A 26,109-nucleotide genomic window follows, 5' to 3' on the forward strand; every position below is an offset into this window, starting at 1 on the left:
GGATAATTCATCACCGGAATTCCACACATCTACATCTTATTGTGTTTAGTGAATTTTTTGAACTAGTGTTTTAAATAGTGAAGGGAGCCGAACTGTCAAGGCATACTGAATGCACTCGAATCAAGAGACTTTTTCATTTAGGTTAAGTTTTATCAGTTTCATCCCCATTTTCCCCGTCATGTGTCGTTCTGAGGTCGGTTCACGATTGGTCTGCTGCTTCCATGATGCCTCTCACTGACAGGTCAGCTCGCTCACCCTCAAGTAGGTATGATTATTTCAATAATAGTAATAATGACGCAGGTATGTTTCTAGCAAATAAGCTCCACTCTTTCAAAAAACTTTTCAAGGCTGCTCACCTTAACGTACAATCCCTCAGCTGCCACATTGATGAACTCAGAGCAATCTTCCGTTTTCAGGACTTCAATATAATTGGAATTTCCGAATCATTTTTGAAGCCTAGTATTTCATCAAATTTTGTTGCATTGCCTGGATATAATCTTTTCCGGAATGATAGATTAGATGAAGCTTGTGGGGAGGTTGCAATTTATGTGAAAGACGGTATCAAAACAAAAGTTTTAATCACAACTAAACAAGAGTATTGTTCCAGACCAGAGTCTATGCTACTTGAATTATCCTTATCTAGTACTGATAAATTACTCGTTGGTATCTGTTATCGCCCACCAAAAATAGGTCATTCCACAGATTCGAAAATGCCTTGCTTTCTCTTATGCCTTGTTATAACCGTATACTAGTTATGGGGGATATGAACACCGACTTGAACATGGCAAATTGTAACTTTGACTACTTTCAACTGACTACAATTTTCCAATGCCTAAACATGACTATTTCACCTCTCGATCCAACTCATCATACTAATGAATCAGACACACTCATTGACCTTCTCATTGTTAGTGATCCCAATGAGGTTGTTCAATCTAATCATACCGATAATCTTGAAGAGCAGGCTACAAACTTAGATTTACCAATTACTGATCAATTTCATTTCCATCCAATCTCAGAAGAAGACACTTTCAAACCAATTCAACGTATTCATAGTAATGCTATGGGTGTAGACAAAATTCCTATTAAATTTATCAAGAAGATGTTATTTGCTGTTTTACCAACCATTACATACATTTTCAACAAGTCACTTGAAGAAGGCAATTTCCTGAAAATTGGAAGTTTGCTCTGGTTCGCCCTCTAAATAAAGTTCCATCACCCAATAAAGTTGAGGATTTTAGACCAATCAGTATTCTACCTGCATTGTCCAAAGTGCTAGAAAGACTTATTCATGCTCAAGATGTAAAATTTCTAGACAAGAATAGTAAGCTTCATAACTTTCAATCAGGCTTTAGGAAATTCCATTCAACTGAGACAGCTCTGCTCCTTGTCACTGATGATATAAGGTTAGCCATGGACCAAAGAAAATGCACCATCCTCACCCTATTTGATTTTTCTAAAGCATTCGATACTGTTGATCATACAGTCATTTAAATAAGTTGGCTATTCTTGGTTTTAGTCACAACTCGTTAGTCTGGTTCAAATCCTATCTATTAGGTAGGAAACAATGTGTATCTGTCGGTGACAAAAAGTCAACTTGGAAAAACGTTATGCATGGAGTACCACAAGGTTCAATTTTAGGCCATCTCCTCTTCACTTTGTATGCTAATGACCTTTTTTCCATTATCAAATTCTCCAGTTTCCATACTTATGCAGACGACCTTCAAATCTATTTAAGCTGTCCCATAACAAAAATTAATGAAACAGTTGGAATAATGAATCAGGATATCAATTCGATAGTGGAATGGACAAAGAAAAATGGCCTTAAGCTTAATTCCATCAAAACACAACCCATTATAATTGGATATTCTCGTCTTATAAACAATATTGACCTTGATTCGATTCACAAAATTAGTGTAGACGGTAATGACATTCCTTACTGTGGCTCAGTTAAAGATTTAGGCATTATTATGAATAATACTCTTGACTGGTCAGAACAAGTGAACAAAACTTGTAAAAAGGTATTCTCAACCATGCATGCATTGAAGAAAATGCACGATATCCTCCCTAGAAACATTAAATTATTATTGGTTCAATCTCTCATCTTCCCACATTTAATGTATTGCAATTCTGTTCTTAACGATATGCAAGTCACTCTGAATGATAAACTACATCATTGCCAAAATTATTGTCCACGTTTCGTCTACTCTCTCCAACGCCATGATCATATCACCCCAGCCCACATTGCAAGTTCAACATTAAAGCTTCCCGATCAAAGGCTTTTTCGATTAGTCAAGCTTGTTAGAGATATCTTGAAATACGGTAATCCGAACTATTTTAAAGATGATTTCAAATTTGTCTCTGAAGGTAGGAGGATAGATGCTTCACACACTAGAACCGGAGAAAGTACTTTAAGGATACCCAATCATCGAACTACTATTTTCACAAAATCCTTCTTAGTCAGTGCCTGTCGTGCATGGAATACACTTCCTGTTTCTATCAGGTCTATCAAGAGCCGAGCGAGTTTCATCCTGACTTTAAAGAAACATCTTTTGGAACAAATGACTGAAACTGTCCGGCCCTAGAACGATCACATGACAACCATCCCTCACCCATTCCACCAATATAAACCTTTAACCTGTTATAGAACGAATTGTTTCGTTCACTTGTTTTTCCATTATAACTCATCTCCCGAATTTCAAAAACGCCTAAACAAAATTATTCTGTAATCTTCAAGGTTCAAAGAACCCGATAAAATCGATTATAAAGGTATTCAAAGTAAATGGACGTCAATAAAAAATAATAAAATTTTTTTTCTGGTTGCCATAAGTTGGGAAGATGTATTAAATGTATAAATTTAAGTTCAGCGCTCTACCGTCAGATAGGGCTGTCATCACCCATGTATATTTTTCCAGAAATATACAAAAACGGTTCTACCGTACAAATGGCAACCGGAGATTTGGCAACAGTGTATGAGCGAATGACCGTGAGTAGTTCTCGCGGGAGCGGGTGCGTCTGACTATTAACTACTGATACCTTCCCTTTCATTTGCAATTCTCTAAACTTAATTCTCTACCCACTACTCCTTCACAGGCTTCCTCACTCGCTGTTTCTCTCTCTCTTACTATGTCTCTCTTTCTTTCTTCCTTCCTTGAGTTTGTGTTTATGTTTCATTTTGATGCAGTGGAGATGATCATAACATCACTAAACAACATTAAACAACATAATTCCATGAACGGATATAACTCTATAGTGTTCTATGTCTATAAAATCAATAGTATTTTCAACCATTATAATCAATGATTCCAGTCAATATAACTTGATTTCTTATAGATGGAGTGAATTATTAATCTTACAGATTGAATAATAATGTAGATGAAAACTACACCATATCTATATTTTACCCTCATTACTATCCTAATTGACATAAGAGTTTCACGGAAATGAAATGGTACCATATAATGTTAATGATTCCATTATAATATTATCTAAGTCAAAAAGTATAATTGGAAGATAATCTTCAATTCTATTTTTCTCTTACTTTCCACATGGTCTCTTAACCCTATACAGGTGTATACAAATTCGGCAGTGCGGTCAGAAATTCCCAAATTTAGTATACAAATTCGGCAGTTTTGAGAAAAAGATCCCTCTTGAGTGTTATATAAACTCGGCTATTTTTCTCAGGTATGAAAACTCAGCTATCCTTGTCAGGGCCCTACAAACTCGACAATCGAACTTTCGATTTAAGATGTATTCGACTCTCAATGGATGTAAATGTATAAAAAAGTTCGCTATTTTCGTAATAGAACTTATTATTATCAGAAGATTAAAACATTCATTTATCTCATAGCATTTAATGGCTACGGGTGACCAGCCACGGTAATCAAACATCAAATATTAAGAAGAGTTACCAATCGAATATATATTTCATACGTTCAATGAATGCATGGTGAAGAATATAGAATGATCCCATTTAATATCAACAGTGTCTCCGTCACATTTACATCAATCATTTTAGTAAGAGTCATGATCGAGAATCAGTATGCCACATTCATGTAATTATTTCCTATAAGATATAAATATTTCTTCAACAAGATCATATAAAATTATATCAGTTTTCCATATTATGAAATTAATGAATGATAGACTAAGAATTACATTCTTATTACTAACAATATAGGATTATACATCGTAAATGATGGAGTAATGTTCTTTTGTAGTGTTGAATTTCAACAGAACCTTGTAAATCTCATAGAAATTGTTATCTGTCAGTTTAAGAGTTGTTGAAATCTACTTAAAAACTGGAAAGGACGATTCGAGATTAATAATTTATTATTTGTTAGATCACTTGATTGAGTGGTGTCATGTGCGTTTCATGGGAAGGATCATGGTGATGAGTGGAAAGGGTTTGTACAAGGAAGCACGAAATACAATAGGTGTATTATGTAGTCCCTGCTCAATCTTTACAAGAATTACCGAGTTTGTATAGCACTTTTTGAGGGTCCCATGAAATTCTGAAATTCCTTTGACCATTACTGCCGAGTTTGTATGCACTCTCCAATACTCTCTTGCTTTCTTGTACAAGCTCTCTGAATCCCTATCATTTGCTATCTTCTATCGTTTGCTATCTTTTATAATTTCTTTATCTCTCTATCTTACTCTCTTTTACCCGCTCACAAACTCATGGGTTTGTCTGATGAAGAGAACCTGACTCTCGCACCCTCTTTCTCTTTATTTCCCTCTTTCATCAAATAAGTTCTTCCAGTATTTATGCTTTGGTCAATCAATTGAATACTGAATTAGTATCATTTTCAACTATCATAACCTAGAATTCAAGCGAACGTATTTTGTACTTTATATTAAATGAAAAGAAAAGATATTGTCAAACCACAAATTAATGAAAAATCGAGATACCGGTTTCGGTTGTTACACCATTATAAATCTCTGGTAAACTGGTAATCCAAAGTAAATGAGCTAATCTGATAATATCAGATGAAATAAAATAATATAGTTCGAAGCGGAACAAATTTAATAAATTTTCTAACACATCATTAATCACCGAAATTCTTATGAATTTTCCTTCTGCAGTAAATAGAAACTTTGAATTCTTTGTTGCCTAACAAATTAGATTATGATTTCTGACAATCTTGCGAGCCTCAAACGTTTTGAAAGTTGTTGATAGCTGATCAATTTTCACAAATCTTGCTATATAGTCTAGCTTGATCATACTTCAATGTCAATCCGATACACAATACTCCCGATTGTCAATCAATTGAGAAAATGCTAAATATTGAAGAAATTCGATTCCCTCAGCAATAATTTCTAAAAATCATTAGGCCTAAGCACAAACAATAATCTTGAGAACAACGGGATGATTGTCTTGTGTAAGCTCTAATAATTTTCAAATTCTTCATTATTGAGAGCACTATACAGTTATAAGCCTACTGTCAAAATACGAGAATTATAAAATAAGCTGCTCACTTGTGCTTGCTGAGCTATAAGTTAAAAGGTGATACAAATGAATGCCAGGCAGAAAGAGAATTTAACTTCATCGGAACAGTGGAAACAGACTGAAATTTCTATGTACCAGTCCTCTAGGCAACAAAGAATTCAAAGTTTATATTTTAGTATATTTCCAAGCTTCAAAATGACATCTGGTTGACATCTATATTAACCATAGTAGAAGTTGTTGGAATTAGATAAATCTTTCGGATATTGTAGTATGATTATTTTGGAGCTTCCACATGGCTGAACTGATCCGATATCCACGACATTATTAGAATTACGGATAATTTCTTAAAAATCGGCATATTTTTGCCGCCATCTTGTTTTTTTTATGATGACAAACATTTTTGAGACTACCATCATGGATAATCTCTTTCTACACATTATTATAAAGAGATTGATACCATTCCTAAGTCTGTACCTTCAAGGAGTCATGAGTTAAAGGATTTTCCAATTGTTGGGATTGGCATTTGGTGGAAAAAGCATGTTTTCAGCTGCAAACAGTACTTTTCTCTCTTTTTCCGATGACGCTCCAGCCGTGGAATATGAACTGACTGCCTCCAACCAGATGTCATTTTGAAGCTTTAGAAATATACTAGAACACTGTACCAATAACACTGGTGTATGTCTACTGCGAATACATTTACAGGGTGGAAAGTAAAATATTGTCCCCGAAAAATGTATGTTTCAAGTTTTTGAAGTTGAATGAATCATGAAAAGAGTGGTTGAAATGAGTCGATTCTCTTCTCTCGAACATCATAGTTTGTTTAATTCTGAACACTTTGGTGGTAAAACCAAACCGATATATCTCACAATAACTAAATAGCAAGCGATATAAAAATTTCTGTCAATAATGACCGCCATCATGAATTTTTCAATGATGTCGAATATTTTTGTTGTTTCCATCATCAATATTCTTATTCGGCTTGTTGTAACGAAGAGATTGAGACCATTTTCAAGTCTCTATCTTGAAGTAGTCATGAAAAAATCGATTTTATAGTTATAGCTTGTCACCTCATGTGTATGGCAAAACGCACGAGAAACCGTGCAGGGTTTTTTTTTTGAGGGCGCTTAAGAACTCATTTCCTGACGTACATCCCATGAAGATATATCGTTCCAAAGCTGAAATAACGCTCTAAACTTCATAGATTCAAAATTTCTCTGTATCTCTTGCACGAAAAAAGTTATAAAGGAATGAAATTAAAAAAAAATTAGAAAAAACGTTTTTTGGGCTTTTGAAGGTTATAACTAAAACAATAAGCGCTTTAGAGGAAGATTTTATAGAAAAAAATTGTATTGGAGGGTTTTTAAAATATTTTCGTCCGAAACAAAGGTTGATTATCTTGAACGATTATTGAAATACAAGCGATATAGCAAAACCCTGGAAATTTTGGCGGCCATCTTGTTTTCGAGGTGTTTGCCTGTGATTTCGACTTATCATCATCACGATCCTTATTATGCTAGACCTGACGAAGAAATTGAGACATCTTCCTCGGCTGTTACCCAAAAATGACCACGGAGTGCCTTATTCATGCGCCCGGACTACTTACTCGAGAAGGAAAATTCATAAGAATTTTTGTGATTAATGATGTGTTAGAAAATATATATTAAATGTGTTCCGCTTCGAAGTCCCTCCCTATTTTTGTACATAACAGCTTATCAATATAGACTAAAGAAAATCAGGAACTAATTGATTCAAAGTAAAACTGTTTCAGGAAGTGTAAAAATAATAATACTAAGTATGAAATATTGCTGGAATGAGAGAGTGTATTGGTCATACTGCGAGATTTGAGGATGGAAGTTTATCAAAAATAGAGAAAAGATTGAATTAGAAGTATTCAAACTATACATCTTGAAAGCGTATAATATCATTGTCAATAATATACGCGTGTATAAAATATAAGTGTTAATTACGGAAGAACTGAATTCTTTTTAATCTATCTGATATTATATAATATGTCTGAAGCAACTCTTTAGAAACACAATCTTGCGTTCAGAAATTCAAAAATATCATTGATTAATCAATTTTTGACAAAAATAGAATGAGTAGTCCGAATTGTGTTCAACGTTTAAGTAGGTTACACGGAATTTATTGTACTTTGATCGTTTGAAGACATAAAATTCGAAAGATCGCAATAACTTTTTTTTTGTTGACAGATTGACTTGAAAATTTATGGGAAGGACACTAATGTTAAGATAAATGTTCCTTTTTCTTTGTAGAATTTTTCCATGACTCCTTTCCCCTCCAGATCCGAAAAACTTTTCGGGCGATTTGATCCCTTCAGACCAGTTTTGAATCTCCCGGCTTTCATAGTCTTAGGCGCGCTTTAAAGCGATTGGGTGATCATTGCGCGCAGAGGCTCTCTATTGGTTTCTATTCTTCCTAATGTGTTTTGAAAACGTTTTCAATACATGTATTTGTGAACGTCACTGAACAAACATTGTTTTGGTTTGAGTTTCGAGAATGTCAACACAGATATAGCGGACGCAAACAACTTTGGTAAACGATTGTTATTGTTAACTAGCAGGTAACCCGTGCTTCGCAAGGGTCTATTTACAACTTGACAAACTGAAAACTTGATGTAATCAAATCTTGAAGAATCGAAAATAGGTCTATAACCATCCTCGGTTAATTAATAAAGAATCTATATGCAAAATTCCAAGTTAATCAGTCCAGTACTTGAGACGTGATTATTGTGTTAAACATAATTTTTCTATTCCGTACGTGTATAAGCCAGTTCTTTTCCTTCATTATAGTATAGATTATTATGTCACTTTGGCCTCTGATCTGTATAAATGTCCTGTAACAACCAAAGGTGCGTCCACACATGCCGAACCGAACCTCGAACCGCGTAGCAAACCGTGCATTCCGCCGAGCATCGCGAATTCAGCGAACATGAGCATATATATGTTTCATAATGTTAAAAATCAGCTGTTGAGCAAACCTTAGACGGTCATTATTGATGACATTACTGGAGACTAATGTCATTAATAATGATCGTGTAGTGAGACATAGATAGTAATGATGGATAGTAATGACAAAAATCCGAATTTTCTGATTTTCAGTCATCATTACTCGCTTTTGGTGGGGATAATATCATTAGTAATGATCGTGTAGTGTCGTGCATCAGTATATCGTCATTTTTCAGTTCGCACTGCAATATTGTACAATCATCATGGACAGCGATAGTAAAGTGTCACCTTGTGAAGGAAATGCATTTGGAGAAGAACATCTGCGACAGTTCATCGAAACATTTGAAACACTTCCTTCCAGAACTGTGGAACCTATTTTGTTAATCAATTATCCATTCTGCAATGTTAAAAACGATCTGGCAACAGAGCAAAGCGAGAAAGAGATAGCGCTATCCGCTTTGTTGAATGATAGACAAGGATAGCAATACCATTGCTAATCAAACACTGTCATTACAACGTGGACCTCACTATATGCATGTAGTAGCCTATATTCTACATATAGAAAGGGAAACTTAATTGATCTGTGTATGTTTTTTACAATAACATAATAATGCTGAATATAAATAAATGCAAGTATGAAGTAAATTAAATGTACATTCATGTAGTCTTGCAAGATGTATGCAAGTACTTCACAAGTCTCAACAATGGCATTGCTTATTGATGCAGGTGACATGACTGCTGAAAATTTTAGGTCTTCAAAGTATCACCCAGTGGCAAGGTACCTTAATGTTACTGCTAGTCTTCCTTCAACTGGCAAACATTGTCTCATGTTTGTATCTTCTCGGAGAAAAAAGGTGTAAATAGTTTCAGCCATGTCTCAAACATAATGTCATTCATGCGGAAATAGTTTTTGTAGTCCTGGCTAGGTGAGTTGAATTTCATTTAACAACACAACATGAGAGTACTTTTCACGTTTTTTCAACCAATCCTTCAACCAGCGTTTACGTTTTACCCGCCTTTTTGTAGCTAATACTATAACTAGTAGTTCTGTGAACAGTAGACTCCACGCAGTATTCTCATCCAGAAGTACCTGATTGAAACTAAAGACCTTATATGGAAATACAGCAATAGACTGGCTTCTCCACACATCTGTGTAATAACTTGTCAGCTGATTTATGATGAATAATTCTATAGTCTGATTTTCACGCAATTTAAAAAGGAACATACCTGTCAAATTTCATGAAAATCTATTACTGCGTTTCGCCGTAAATGCGCAACATATAAACATTTAAACATTCAAACATTAAGAGAAATGTCAAACCGTCGACTTGAATCTTAGACTTCACTTCGCTCGGTCAATTATAGCAACACAAGCTTTTTTGCTTGATCCATTTTTTACGTTGTGGTAACACAAGCTTGACCACACCTTTACTGAAGGAAAGTAATGACAGTGAAGAATGATTGTGTAGGGTTAAAGAGTAATGATAATCTGAAATGACATTACTGGTAATCGCTCGCCTCTGTTTTAACTGTTTGCCGTAACGCACTCCGTCTTTTCTTCTATGATTGATTCTCTTCAGTCCTGAAAAGCCTACCCATGTTCAATTGTTCAATAGCTGTTGATATATGAGTTTCGACTTGCAATACCACTAGCAGTGGTTTCAAAGTATCACTTATAAAATGATTATTTTCTGTCAATGGAACAATATATAACATAACAATATCATGACATATTTCAAAAGATTATCAGTCATTTTTTGGAGATTCAGCAGCTTTCAGGTTGCGTTACTAGGAACCTTTAATTTTCACTTGCTATTATCTACCATTTACTAATTAAAGTTCTAAAACTCTATTGAGAATATATAAAAAACTCCAGAGAGATTATATCGAGGTAATCACGGAAATCTTATATACTTTAATAAGTGAAGGCTGGAAGGCTGTAATAGTGAATATAAATTCACTATATGCTGCATTATAAGAAACAAATATTTCTAATCTTCATAGGCTGGAAAAAACTTTAAAATATTAAACCGTGATTTATATATTAATTTCTTGAAATGTTATATCCATTGAGCTGCAAAAGTATTTTGAAATTAGATCATTAGAAGTTCGATCCAATAAATTGGATGAGTAAATACAATAAAATTGAAATCTATCTGCATATTCATCAAGATCAGTGGCTACCAGAAAGTGGTCCGCAAGGAGCCCAAGGAAAGAAAAATTGATGTTTACGCTATTAGTGTTATTTGAATGAACTTTATCAGTCTTTTTTTAAGTATAGGCCCAACCAACTTCCCATCAAAAATGTAATACTAAACTCATCGAAAGTTCAAAATTTGTTTTCAATCGGTGAAAGAAGAGATAAGTAGCAAATTTCCAACGCAATAAGATTGGACTTTAAAGTTTGTTTGAAATCTTAATGGCGGATTTGTACCACGTGATTGAGCTAGTCAATCAAATGCGTGACAGTTGATGGCCATACTGTGGGTAATATAGTTACTGCAATTCAGACTGAAGGAGATCAGTAACTAATTGATTCAAAGTAAAACTGTTCTAGAAAGTGTGGTAATAAAAATTAAATATTGTTATTATAATGAGACAGTGCTTGTTAATTGGTCATACTGTGAGACTTGAGGATGAAATGATCAAAAACAAGTTGAGAACCAGCTTGGAAAACAAACGTAAGATAACAATGAAAAAAACCAGAAGAAAAAACAAGCTATTGTAATTCCTGGTGAACATTATGAGTGATGGAAAATGTTCATAGCGAAGAAACAAAGAGGAGTCAAAAGGTCCTGATTGTAAATCCAATAATTAAGTACCTATAATCAAGGAAATTACATTCTCATTATCAGAAGATTCTTGGATTCTTGTATTATAGTATGTTAGTTGAAATATTTAGTTCAGCTACAATGATTGTATTATTGTATAATGCCACAAAGTTTGAAGGAATACTGTTACTTCTTCTTTTGTGGTAATGCTAAAAATAAATTAACAACAATATTTCTATATCGTGATTAAGAAGAAACAATCAAATAAACTCTACTTAGAATACTTTTCAATGTTTTGATTGTAAGATTCTTGGAAAATTTATTTCCATACCGCAGTGAAAATGCTGGGTGTAATTCATCTTAAGAAACACCTACCCGTACTATTTTATTAATAATTATTTCAAGTATCTCTACTCAGTTCATTGCATTTATTGACTTTACAAGAAAGTAAGTTATAATCTATATAATAAGAGAGAGTAGGGTTGTGTTTGTTTGTGTGTTCGTTTGTTCGTTTGTTCGTTTGTTCGTTTGTTCGCATCAAAACATGTCAACTTGTGGATTGCATACCGGAAAAACGGGAATGATTTAGATCTCCAAATTCTGAACATAGATTCTAAAAATATCAATCTCGTGCACCTGGAAGCCCAAATTTCAATTTTCCTTCTAGATTTTTCAGAATTAATGTTCAAATAATTCATCTATGCTACCGTAGGCTACATGAAGTTTCATAGCCCAAAGTGTGTATATTTATGAGCAGGTTATAAGACTGCCATTTATGAACGTCTATGTAGCGCAGCGGTAAAAGGCCTGCTTACGGAGCGATGGTTCGTTCGAATCCCCGAGGCTTCCCATTTTTTTGTTCTTAATTTTTTCCCTCGAAACGTATTATTATCAATTATTTTTTGAAGGAATTTGTTTTCATTACTATTGAACTTGGATTTTATCAAATAATTATTTTTAATGTGAAATTTTGCCACCAGTACAAATGAATTGGACATAGTCTTCATGCTGTAGGCCTATAATTGAATTTCATGAGAAGAACATGAATAGATCACAATAAAATAAGAAATAATTTATATTCTTTAGTTATAATGTACTATCAGACACAAATTCCCAGTGAAACGAGTATTTTAGGTATTTTGTTTGGAATTGGGAAAACAAAAGGCTGCCTGATTCAAATTAAGGAGGATCCTAATCGAACTAAAATTTATTGATGTATTGGAAAAATCAATATGATTCTGTGAGGTTCCCAAGTATTATGTATTCTCCAGTGTTCTATACTATAATAAAGGAAAGAACTGACTTATACACGTAAGGAATAGGGAATTATGTTTGATGCATCATCACGTCTGAAATATACTCAACTGATTAATTTGAAATTTTGCATATAGACTCTTCATTAACCGAGGACTGTTATAGGTCTATTTTCAAATTTCGATTCTTTATTATGTCAAGTTTTCATTTTGCAGTTTTAAAATAGACCCTTGCGAAGCACGGGTTACCTACTAGCTTATAATAAAATAATTAGTCGAATGCAGTAAGTCGTAAGTAAGTATGACTCTGTTACACTATACTCAAATAATTGAATAAAAGCCTTCAAGTAAGGCAATGAAATATTTACGAATCGACTAGAATATTATTGATTCATGTAGTTAATTGAATTAGAAGTATTCGAATTATACATCTTGAAAGCGTATATATATCATTGTCAAAAATATACGCATGTATAAAATATGTGTCAATTACGGAAGAACTGAACGATTTAAAATCTATCTGATATGTTAGATATATGAAGGAACTCTTTAGGTTCACAATCTTGCATTCAGAAATTCAAAAATATCATTGAATAATCAATTTTTGACAAAAATGAAATGGGTGGTCCGAATTGTGTTCAACATCTATGTAGGTTACACGGAATTTATTGTACTTTGATCGTTTAATGACATAAAATCCGAAAAACCTCAATCACTTTTTTATTTGTTGACAGATTGACTTGAAAATTTATGGGAAGGACACTAATGTTAAGATAAATAATCCTGTTTTTTGTAGAATTTTTCCATGGCTCCTTTCCCCTCCAGATCCAAAACTGTTCGGGCGATTCGATTCCGTAAGACCGGTTTTGAATCTCCCGGCTTACTAATTCTTTGGCTCGCTTTCACGTGATTGCATGATTATTGCCCGCAGAGGCTCTCTATTGGACAGCACTGATAATTTGCTTTGTGACTGTTATCCCACACCTTATCCCATACCTTGTTTCTCATAGATTCCTTTTAGTGTTGAAATCTTCAATAATAATCATATTGAAGATGTATTAAAAGCTCATTGTACAAAATAATTAAATAAAAAAACACCTGCTCAGAGAATAACAACTTTCATTATTTTTATAGGTTCATATTCATGTATCTGAATTGTGCTGTGTAGTTAATTTAGCTCTCTCTCTCTCTCACTTGCTCTCTCTCTCTCACTCGCTCAATCTCTCTCTCTCTCTCTCTCACTCTCTCTCTCACTCTCTCTCACTCTCTCTCTCTCTCTCGATGTAAACAACATCAATGTAAACTCACTTAACAAAATTAATGTTGATGGTGTCGAAATAGCTTACTGTGATTCAGTTTAAAACCTTGGAATTAATGAACGAAAATCTTGACTGGTCTGATCAAATTAATAAGACTTGTAAATTTGTATTCTCCGCCATGCATTCATTGAAGAAGATGCAAGATATTCTTCCCAGAAGAATTAGATCGCTACTAGTCAAATCGCTCATATTCCCACATCTTATATATTGTTATTCTGTGCTCAATGATGTACAAGTAACCAACGATAAACTTCAGCGATGTCAAAACTATTGCCTCAGGTTTGTTTACTCTCTCCAACTCCATGAACGAATCACTCAAGCCCATATTGATAGTTCAACTTTTAAGTTACCTGATCAGAGAATGCTTCGAATGATCAAGCTTGTTAGGGACATTTTGAAATATGGTAAACGTTTCAAAAACGATTTTAAATTTGTCTCTGAAGGTAGGAGAATTGATGCTTCCCACACTCGAACAACTATTTATACAAAATCCTTCCTTGTTAGCGGTTGTCATGCATGGAATGCACTCGCAAATCAAATTAGGTCTATAGAGAGTCAAGCGGGCTTCACCCAGACATTATCTTTTAGGAAAAATGGTTGGAACTGTCGAACCCTAGAGCAGCATAACATTAAAATTCCTTCCTTAATCCCTATCCTTATCCTTTATAATCATTTCCCTCCACTCACAAGTAAAAATGATGGTTCTTCTCTTTTGCACTATCATTCATGTGAATTTAGCATAAAAATTGTGTATAAGCTACATTCTAGATTGTTTCTTATTCAAACTCTTCCTGGAGTGGAGCTCAGCATTCTTATTCTACATCCCTTTCCCTCTCTTTCGTATTATAATTCCCCCTTCATAATTCCCTAATTGGAAAATTATTTTTTTGGAACTTTCATAATCATATCATCTTGTTATTTACATAAACTAATCTTTTTTGTATAATAATTCCCCTTTCTTATTAACATTATTTTTGGATTTACATCTACAAATCTCTTTTCTAATGATAACTTTCACTCCCTCATTATTCCACTTATTATTACATCATATCGATTTTCTAATTATTGGGAATTAACTTTTTCCTCATTTCCATCCTTATTATGATTTACTCTTTTCTGTTGATGTATGATTTACTCTTTTCTGAATGATTTATCGTTCCTATGAGTAGTATAAAATGGCCGGTTCTGGGACACAAGTGTCCCAGAACCGGCCTTCACCTCAAGGTCACCCAAGTTGACCAAACCTAACCTCAAGGTCATCCAGGTCAACCAAAACTAACCTCAAGGTCATCCAGGTCAACCAAACCTAACCTCAAGGTCATCCAGGTCAACCAAACCTAACCTCAAGGTCACCCAAGTCAATCAAACCTAACCTCAAGGTCATCCAGGTCAACCAAACCTAACCTCAAGGTCATCCAGGTCAACCAAACCTAACCTCAAGGTCATCCAGGTCAACCAAACCTAACTCAAGGTCATCCAGGTCAACCAAAACTAACCTCAAGGTCATCCAGGTCAACCAAACCTAACCTCAAGGTCATCCAGGTCAACCAAACCTAACCTCAAGGTCACCCAAGTTGACCAAACCTAACCTCAAGGTCATCCAGGTCAGCCAAAACTAACCTCAAGGTCATCCAGGTCAACCAAACCTAACCTCAAGGTCATCCAGGTCAACCAAACCTAACCTCAAGGTCACCCAAGTCAATCAAACCTAACCTCAAGGTCATCCAGGTCAACCAAACCTAACCTCGAGGTCATCCAGGTCAACCAAACCTAACCTCAAGGTCACCCAAGTCTACCAAACCTAACCTCAAGGTCACCCAAGTCTACCAAACCTAACCTCAAGGTCACCCAAATTGACCAAAACTAGCCTCAAGGTCACCCAAATCAATCAAACCTAACCTAAAAAAAAAAAAAATCAAAACACATAAAATCGGGAATAAATGGAAAAAAAAATTAAAACACATAAAATCGGGAATTAAAAAAAAAAAAAATTAAAAACACATAAAATCGGGAATAAATGGACTATATAATGAATAAGTGGGCTATAAAAGGAGTAGTTCTGCAAGGAGTGGGACATTGTGTCTTGTGCAGTCGTGCCGCCAGTATGTGTGTGTGTGTGATTTTTGTATAGTAATGAGATCACACCAGATGAATTTATGTCCATGGTAGACCTACTAGATCAAGATGTCCATGGGAGACTCTAGATCAACATGGCAATGCTGCTCTAGAGATCAAAATGGCATTGAAGATAGATATTTCCAACGACTCCCACTCCACCTCCTCCATGTTCAGACATGACTTATTTAACATGGACATTCTCAATGACCCTCACTCTTCCTGTCACATGGACCATCATGTCTGTATGGCATAATTGGGTCGTCCACTCAGTGGTCAGTCACTGTTCAGTTACTGTTCAGTCACTGTTCAGTGACTGTTCAGTCACTGTTCAGTCACTGTTCAGTCACTGTTAAGTCACTGTCCAGTTACTGTTCAGTCACTGTTCAGTCACTGTTCAATCACTGATCACTCACTGATCACTCACAGTTCACTCTCTTTCTCTCTCACTATCTGTCACTCTCTCACTCTCAGCCCTACAGTGGGAACACTATTGAGATGTATGGGCATAGTTGAGAGATGACGTCATACAGACTTGTTGGAACAGGAAGTGGATGCTGATAATGACTGGTGGGCGTGGCCATTGGTCATGTGACTGGGGAGGTGGAGTGGGGTCATTGGAACAGCCTTCGTTGAAAGCATAGCAAGGTGATACAAGGTGATAAAGCATAGGTCTTACCTATATGAACTCTGAACTCTGAACTTGGGGCTCTGAACTCGGGGCTCTGAACTCTGGACTCTGGACTCAGGCTCTGAACTCTGAACTTCTGGACTCTGGACTCGGGGCTCTGAACTCTGGACTCTGGACTCTAAACTCTGAACTCAAATGTCCTGCATTGTTGAAAAAGTCTGTCAATGAGATAATACCATGATTATGTAGTTCCTCCACCTCAAGCTCAATCACTGCATCCCGCGGACATAGCTCACTGTTTGACAACATGTCGCAGTAGACTGAGGAAAAGTGGAGGGGAATACAGCAAAAGATGAGTCATCTAAAAGTACACCCACTATCAATCATCATTATTCAATCATGGTGGCTACAAGCATGTACCAAGCAGCGCTCTACCTTGTGCTAGAACTCAGTGCTAGTGCATTGGATCCAAAGTACACAGGAATTTCTCACTTCAAGGGAGCACGGACTGGATACATCAAACATCCATCATATGCAACAGTGCCTGCTAACATCAGGGATTCCTGCTCTACGTGGTAATCAGTCAGCAATCGATCAAATGTACATTGATATCAGAGACTGGTACATGAATATGGCTGGGGAACGAGCTTTGGAGGGATCTCTCTGCAAACGAGTCCACTGCGCATACAATCTGCGCACATGTCTTCACCCTATATTCACATTGCTGGACTTTTTGGAAGCGGTTGTTGCAAGGTCAGTCAAGGTCTGTGCATCGTACTGTGAAGAAACATCCATTGTTATTACTACTCCAGTGAGTACTGCAACTGCTACAACAACTCTTGCTGCTAGCATCACAACTACTCAAGCTAGTACTACTCCAACTAGTACTGCTGCTACTACAACTCCTACCACTGTGCCAGACCCAGTAACAACATCAGCCTGCAGTGGAGCAAGCAGATATGTGTGAGTGTGGAGACTGTCTACTAGTAACCAGCAACCAATGGATCATACAACCATTCCTAAACTTTGGAGATAAGGAACTGCCTGAACTGTTTGGAACAGCTCAAAACTTCTTGAAGACATTGACATACATCTTCCACGACGCTGAAGTATCAAGCTGCACCAATCTAAACGAGGGAGCAGTCATCTTGAAATTCATGTTCGGCAGAGGATTTTGTGAAATAAGCAATCGACTAGGAGATTTGTATCACTACATAGTTCTTCATATATTAGACTGAAATATTATCTTTGTGCACTATGTATATTTTCATGCATACACTGTAAATAAACATCAAGTAATACCACAATTGTTACACATTTTATTCCATACAACCTTCAACTTCTAGAGTAAGCACAAGGTGTGAGATAAAGCATAAATTACATCCTATACTGTTAGTCATTCAATACAATAGTAATCATCCTACTCTGATAAACTTATCTTTATGCAGGAAGTTGGTTAATCATAACTTCCACCAACATCATGGTCTGATGAACTTGTTGCCTATATGAATGCTCATTAACAAATTCATATCACCATCATGGATAAGACAGTGATAGCGCGAGAGCTGCACAGACAAGCTCGTCGGAATTTTCCAACAAGAAAGGTTACAGTCAAAGGTCTTGACGATCTCTATCAGGCTGACCTTGTTGAGATGATACCGTATGCTCGACATAACAAAGGTTACAAGTACATTATTACAATCATAAATTGTCTCAGTAAGCTTGCATTTGCTATACCAATTAGGAATAAGTCATCCAATGACATTGTTGGGGCTATGCGTCCTATATTTGAAAAACATTCAATGAAAAATCTACAGACCGATGATGGTAAAGAGTGATTCAATACAAAATTCCAACAACTTGTGAAACAGTATAATGTGAATCATTACTCAACTAGATCAGATAAGAAGGCATCTATAGTGGAACGCTTTAACAGAACACTTAAACAGTTAATGTGGATCAAGTTCACTGAGCGAGGAACCTATTGTTGGACAGACATTCTAACCTCACTCCTCAAAGAGTATAATGCCAAGATTCATCGAACAATAGGTATGCGGCCAGTAGATGTGCAGAAGAAGCATGAGAAAGTGCTGCTTCCCAGGCTTAGCAAACAAAGACAAGAGTATAAGGATGAGTTGGATAATAAACTGAAAAACAAGTTCTATCCTGGTCCTGGTCAAAACATTGAGCCAGGCGATAAGGTGAGAATCAGCAAGTATAAAAAGACTTTTGACAAGGGTTATCTAGCCAATTGGACAAATGAGCTGTTCACAGTAACACGTGTATGTCACACAGTACCTGTAACATATGAATTGGAAGACTATAGAGGTGAGCCTATTCAAGGAGGGTTTTACTCTGAAGAAATTGTAAAGACAACAGTGCCAAGTGTCTTTGAGATTGAAAAGGTTCTGAGGAAAAGAGGGGACAAGCTGCTAGTGCATTGGAAAGGATACAGTGAGAGTCACGACTTGTGGATCGACAAAAGTGACTTGATCTAGGATGAGAGAGGTTGTACAACGGCAAAACCTGTTCAAAAATATTGATTTCGATTGTGTGGTGAAAGGTTGTGGTCTTAAAATAGATAATAAGAAGAAGCAGCATGGTCCTTTGTTCCCCAACCATATAAGATGCATTATATGTGGACCTTCAGGGTGTGGTAAGACAAATCTAATGTTCAACATGCTTTTTGATCCAAATGGAATACACTTTTCAAATATACATCTTTTTTCAAAGACCACATTTCAGTCCAAGTACAAGCTACTTAAAACCATCATGCAGGGACTAGGTGATGAGATGGAATATGTAGAGTGTGATACAAGTGAAAAAATACCTGAACCACATGAACTGCCTGCCAATTCAATAATTATCTTTGATGACGTAATTTGTGAGCAACAGGATGCCATCAGGAAATACTTTAGTGCAGGCAGACACAGTGATGTCGATGTTTTCTATCTGGCACAGACCTATAGCCGCATTCCAAAACAACTGATTCGTGACAATGCAAATTTTCAATCATGTTTGAACAGGATGAGCTGAACTTGAAACATCTGTATAGAGACCATGTCGGCGCTGATATGACCTTTGATCAGTTTAAGGACATGTGTAACAAGGTTTGGTCATCAGCTGCACATGCATTCATTGTCATTGACCGCTCATCAGGAAAGAATGCTGGGCGCTACAGAAATGGTATCAACACCTATTTACTTGAGGTGTAAGTCTAGTAGAGTATCAGTCTGTTATTGTGAGGCAAGCAGGATGGTTCGACCTTGTCAGAAGACATTGGAGGAGGTAGCTTCTACCATCAAAGAGATTGCAAAGCTAAGACGTAACACCAAGAGAAAGCATAAGGAGCTCACACTTGGAAGAGAATTGACAGAGGAGCAACATGCAAAACATTTCAAACCGCTAACTGAACCACTGGAAAAAATTATTGAGACTCTTCAGATTCCTACAGCACAGCAGCAACCACCTCCAGCTCAGCAACAAGCACCTCCAGCTCAGCAACAGCCACTGGCTCAACCATTAGCAGAACAACATCAGCTTATACCACCTACACCACCAACAACACCAATCTGACCCAGACATGTTTGACGTCCATTACCACCACAGCTAGAAGTTGTTGAGGAGCAGGAGCAGAAGGAGGAGTCACCAACCTATGAATCATTTGGAGAAGCAGCAGGCTCCACTCCGGCTCCAAGTACTTCAGCAGTTGCAAGAAAATTATTGTCTGAGGCTAGAAGTGATGAGGAGGAGGATGAGGAGGAGGAGGAGGATATTGAGGCAGTGTTGAATAACAGCAGTCCTAAGGAAGTGTACAACATTTATACTCAAAGTGGATTGAGTGGAACTGAAGTGGGTCCATATGTTTATAGAGCAATGTTGAATGATAGTAGTGCAGATACTACATTTGGACCAAGATTAGTTGGAAACAAGTACTATTTGGGTAGTAGGCATCTAACCTTTGGAAGTGATGGCTCAAAGATTGAACTGACTGATCCTGCAGATGAAGAACATAAAATGATTTTTGATGCAACAGCCGGACTATGTGAGCTGATTTTCAAAAAGAAGCCCAACAATCAACTTGTTACGTCAGCCAACTCAAATGCAGACAAACACATTCTGTATTTGACCAATTTGTATAGGAAAAACTATGACCCAGTTGGACGTATTATAAACTCCAATGATGCCAAGTACAAGAAGACAATTTACTCACTGATAAGGAATGGTAAGCATAGTGGGAGAGTACTGGTGACACCATTTAATATGGTGACAAACAATCAAACTAAGATTGAGTATGTCCACTACAATGATCCCAACGAGTTGGTGGACAGACTAAGACTGTTGGATCAGTCCAAGGCAGTTGGCAATACTGGACATGAGAATGAAATCAATTCGATTCTAGAAGAGTTGGTGGAAGGTGGCTATATAGTTGGTAACCCTGCATACTAGCTTTGTTATATAAGAGACCTAATATGTATATACATAATAGTTGAGCTATGGATTCTGTGGGAATCATTAATGCATGCTATAGATGTTTGATAAATTTAGCACATCCACATGCTGATGGAGATGCTGTTAACTTTGCAACATGTAGAGAACTGATTTCAATGTGGCTGCCAAAGACAAGGGACAATACCACATCACAGGTATTTACAAGTCTCAACGATTCAATACTTACTGATATGCTGGATCCAATTAAGCCTACTGATGGAGTTAACAATCGATATCTTGAGAAGAGGCTGATTGAGTTTGCTGGTGAAATGTTTACATTGTATTTAGACATCCGGAAAATGCTAAAACCATGAAGGGATTGCCACCTGATGAAATGAAGAAACGTTTCATAGATCTTATGGGATTACCAGAACCACCTTCTGCAACACCACCTGAAACATCATTGCCACCAGCACAAACATCGTCCACACCAAGAAGTATAAAACCAGCTGCTAAAACCATTAAGAAGCATTAGATGGCTGTATGTAAGAGAGTGAGGAGGTACCAAGGGAGAGGGGTACTATCATCAATTGCAAAAGCTGCCGGTTCAATAGTTAAAAATAGTGCTGGCACTATAGTTAAGAAAGCAATTGACATTCTGCCTGTTGAACTATACATCCCCGGTCACCAGAACTGTGGACCAGGTACAATGCTAGAGAAGCGGTTGGCATGAGGCGATCCAGGTATAAATAGTCTTGATCGAGCTTGCAAAGAGCACGACATTGCCTACTCCAAAAATAGTGATACAGCGAGCAGAGCAAAGGCTGACAACATCTTGGCAGATCGAGCTTGGAGTGTGGTAAACTCTTCAGATGCAGGAGTACTTGAGAAGGCTGCAGCACTAGCAGTCACCAACATCATGAAGGCTAAGGCAAAGTTTGGGGGAGGAGCAAGAAGTTGTAAGAAGAAGAATTCTAGGAAAAGTCGGCACACATCATCCAAGAAAGGTAAAGGACTTTATCTGAGATGTCAGCAGACATCGTCCAAGAAAGGTAAAGGTCTTTATCTGAGACGTCAACAGGGGATGGGAAACGGGGCACGCCACCATTGTCAATGCAGAAGATGATGATTGCTCTGCCTGACCGAGCACTCACCGACGCAGACCTCTACAAGTATGTGTGTCGTCTAAAGCTGAAACACTCTCGAGGAGTGTTTATGCGGGATGTCCTACCATTGGATGGACCCTTGAGACAAGAGTGTGGTATCATCAACCTGGATACCAGCAGTGGAGCAGGCACACATTGGGTGTGCTATGTGAAAAAGGATAATGTCACCCAATACTTTGATGGATTCGGCAACCTGAGACCACCGCAGGAGTTTATTGACTATATGCATTGAGGACTGGAGCCAGCATCGAGGATTGAGTATAACTATGAGCAGAAGCAGGAGAATCTATACTCACATATCTGTGGACATTTTTGTTTGAAGTTCTTGATTGATAATAATTAAAATTGATTAATACCACAATATGTCCATCTATATTTATTTTACCCTTTACTCTTAGTATATAAGGCTGATGAAGGGAAATTGATAGTCATTGTATAAATGTATATTGAGAAGGCAACATCATGATGCTCTATTTTGGAGGTAAAACGTCAGTTCTGGAGAGCAAGTATTTTCCACCACTTGATGTGAGCAGTGGTGACTGAGAAATTGGATTAACTGGCTTTACAAGTTGTAACTCAATACCAAATGTTGAGGAAGGTTTTAACAATGTACTACATTTTTATGCAAGTAATAGAATTCCTAAGAAGGGTGATACTAGTGCAGAGATAACACATGATGAGCTTTGGAGTATGGCTAAAGCAAGATTTGAAGAGTATTGGAGCGAGGTGCTTGAACATCAGAAGCATAAACCTGGCGAGTCTGATGATGATGATGAGGATGGTACAGTATTGCCTAAAAGGACTAAAAGGAAAATGCTAGCTACTACTGCTGACAAGGAGGATTTGGTTCTGCATCAGGTATCATTACCAACAGGTAGCTTTGAATTTACCACAATTGCCGACTTGCTTGTACAAAGGCTGTCGGAAAATGATGTTGATTTCCAGGTGACTGTAGATCCATCAACCTTGAAGTGTATAGTTTTGAGCAGTGCCAAGTTGGATTTCAGTCCATCAAATTCAATAGGAAAGCTGTTAGGATTTACTAATACTCAAACAATAGAGGCCAACACATCTACTAGAAGTGATACTACTGTACAAATCAGTAGACCTAATGTGATACGCATCACATGTGACATTGTTAATGGATCCTACTCCAATGGAATTAAAGATCACATGATCTATGAGTTTTACCCTAATGTTGATCATGGGTATAAATTGGTGGTGACTGTGCAGAATGTAATCTATTTACCTGTAGACATCAAGCAGATTGGTAGCATTACACTGCAGGTAGTTGACGAGAACAGACATCTGATAAATAATAGAGGAGAGGAGATTAATATAGCTCTAAGTCAACGCAAGTGAAATGGTGTTGTTATTTGAAAAGTGGAATCAAGGATTGGATATGGAGGCTGCAGTCCATCCTCCTCCTTCTTCTCTCCATCATCATCCTCCTTCACCTATAAAAGAAGATAAAAGGAAACAAGGATTCATTCAGCATTCAACCTCGGTGAGGTTAACATCAAGCAGCATTGAGTATCTGAAGGAACAAGGCTGTCAAGTTATAGAATAGAAGAAATGGGAGTTTTGGATGTTACACGACGAGGACCTTCGTCAGACGACAGTATCATTGGCTATGACTATCATTCTCAGCCCCCTATACTACAAGCTTCAATGCCAACGATGGAGTGAGGATACCAATCCAGCAACAGGACATTTACACACTACCATCAGAGAGCTATCTACATCTAGAGTATACTGTGCTTGTAGCTGGCAATGCTGCTGTGGCTGGAACACCATGTGTGTCTGGATTTTTTGCCAATCTGTTTTCAGAGATATGCTATGGAATCAATGGTGTGGAGGTGGACAGCATACGTAATCCAGGTATCACCAGTCTGATGAAGAATGCAATGACATTCGAGCGAGATGAATGCAGCAAGATGGAAGCGGCCGGCTACAAGTTTAGTTCAACCACTGGTTTTGCTAATTTTGCTGCAGATGGAAAAAATGGATGTACCTCTACGATACCTGCAAGGCTTTGCCGAAGACTATAGACAGATTCTGTTGAATGTGAAACAAGAGCTGGTGTTGAGAGTCAATCCTAATTTCAATGACTGTGTGAGTGTTGCCAGTGCTAATGTTACAATCACAAAGTTTTTGTGGAGTATGCCATATTTAGAAGTGGCTGATGATGTGAGAATGCATCTGCTACAGATTGTGCAGAATGACATACCAATCGGTATACCATTTCGACATTGGGAATTGTACGAGTACCCAACCTTGCCGCAAAGTACAAAACATACATGGACTGTCAAGTCAACAACTCAGCATGAGAAGCCACGCTACATTGTAGTTGGCATGCAGACTGCAAGACGAGGTGTAGCAGCAGCTAACAGTTCAAAATTTGACAAGTGTAGTATGAAGGATATTCAAGTGTTTTTAAACAACAAATACTACCCGTATGAGAGCATTGATGGTGATGATAATCGCATCTACAACATGTATGCAGCTTTCAATGGAGTCTACAATCATGATAATGCTCACTCATCCAAACCTCTGCTTGAAACAGGAGCTATAAGCACTGATAATATAATGTTGTTTGCTTTCGTTTGCTCCCGCCAAAATGAATCACTCAAAACTGGATGTATCGATGTTAGGATTGAGTTTGAAGCTACTGCCAACATACCCGCCAATACACGAGCCTACTGCCTAATGATTCATGAAATGATCAAAGAGTACCGACCATTGACTGGTCTAGTACAGTCAGCATAGAGAGAATATAAAATACTTATGATCTGGATTGTGCAGCTCATTCTTATGTGGAGCATTGAGTGATACAGTCATGTTCAAGTCGGCTACTGTTACCTTCTCTACTAAGGAAGATGGAGAGATAAGTGAAGGAGAGGATGTGTTAGACAAACTGTTGATGAAGGATGATTCTACATGTACTACAGACCTACATACTGCTTCTGATGATGGCGTGGTATTTGAGGACTGTAGTGGAGATGACAATTTTGCAACATTTACACCGAGAAGAGCTAGCAACATTTTCGGTCCACTACCACTCTACCTGATAAACTTCCAAGGATTTGAAGGACTGGGTCATGATTTCATTGTGAAGGAGATGGCAGTACTGGAACGTGATGATAATTATCATGTAACAACTCATCACTACTTTTTTGAGCCACCCTACCCAGATATGCTGTTGAAAGCTAGTGCGGTGCTTGACAACAATTGTCTACATCAAGCTTAACATGGACTAAGATGGTCAGTCAAGGGAGCTGGTCAACAACATCTTCCCTACAAAGCTCTGAAACCAATTGTTTGCGATATGATTGGTCGATGGCTGTCTGACAACAACTTGGGACAGTCAATCAAGATCTTTGTCTATGGATATGACACAATGGCTCAATTGGACAAGCTGCTGCAGCTGGATGATAAGGAGAATATAGAGTATGTCGACCTGACATCACCCTATCAATCTCTACTACAAGATACCGAACCTGGAGGAATTGTTTTGGACTAGTGCTGGACATGGAAGCTACTGCCCGGAGCATTACCCACTCAACTTTGTTGAGTCTGTGCGGAAGAAGCTGACTGGATCAAGGAAGGAGCCTATGGATGCACCACTACTCTGCACACTCAATATTGTGAACTCAACCCATGATTGGATTATGAAGACAATGCTGGAAGATAGATATTTTTGTCAAAACCTTCTCATGTCAATGAATAAACATTTGATTTAATTTACTGTTTTATCATTCACTTTTACCCCCACCACCACCATCATTATAGACTATATATAAGTGGAGACGTTTGTCTCTTGAACATCAGTCAATCGCTAACTGTTGACAATGTCATACTTTAGAGGTTATGTTCTGTTTGGCGATAGCCAACGAGTACCTTTGGATACTATATACAGTCTCAAGTATAGTGAAGTAGCTGTTGTAAATTTGGATAAAGTCTATAATTGGCAAAATGAGGATGTCAAGATTGAATTAATCTTTG

At 37.2% G+C, this 26,109-nt stretch overlaps 2 protein-coding genes across 2 annotated transcripts; both read left to right on the top strand.

Moving 5' to 3' along the window:
* Nucleotides 1-18,558: 18,558 nt before the first annotated feature.
* LOC111054771 lies at nucleotides 18,559-19,005 on the top strand. The gene has a single exon (XM_022341870.2). It carries the CDS (start codon nucleotides 18,559-18,561, stop codon nucleotides 19,003-19,005), a length of 447 nt encoding a protein of 148 aa, XP_022197562.2.
* Nucleotides 19,006-24,027: 5,022 nt separating this feature from the next.
* LOC111054772 lies at nucleotides 24,028-24,873 on the top strand. The gene has a single exon (XM_022341871.2). It carries the CDS (start codon nucleotides 24,028-24,030, stop codon nucleotides 24,871-24,873), a length of 846 nt encoding a protein of 281 aa, XP_022197563.2.
* The last annotated feature ends 1,236 nt before the right edge of the window (nucleotides 24,874-26,109 follow it).

Source organism: Nilaparvata lugens, chromosome 6, assembly GCF_014356525.2.
Source record: "Nilaparvata lugens isolate BPH chromosome 6, ASM1435652v1, whole genome shotgun sequence".
NCBI lineage: Eukaryota > Metazoa > Arthropoda > Insecta > Hemiptera > Delphacidae > Nilaparvata > Nilaparvata lugens.

Bases quoted from the DNA above. Each gene is read 5' to 3' on its own strand.
- LOC111054771 (XM_022341870.2), top strand. From the start codon at position 18,559: ATGCGGCCAGTAGATGTGCAGAAGAAGCATGAGAAAGTGCTGCTTCCC.
- LOC111054772 (XM_022341871.2), top strand. From the start codon at position 24,028: ATGAATGCAGCAAGATGGAAGCGGCCGGCTACAAGTTTAGTTCAACCA.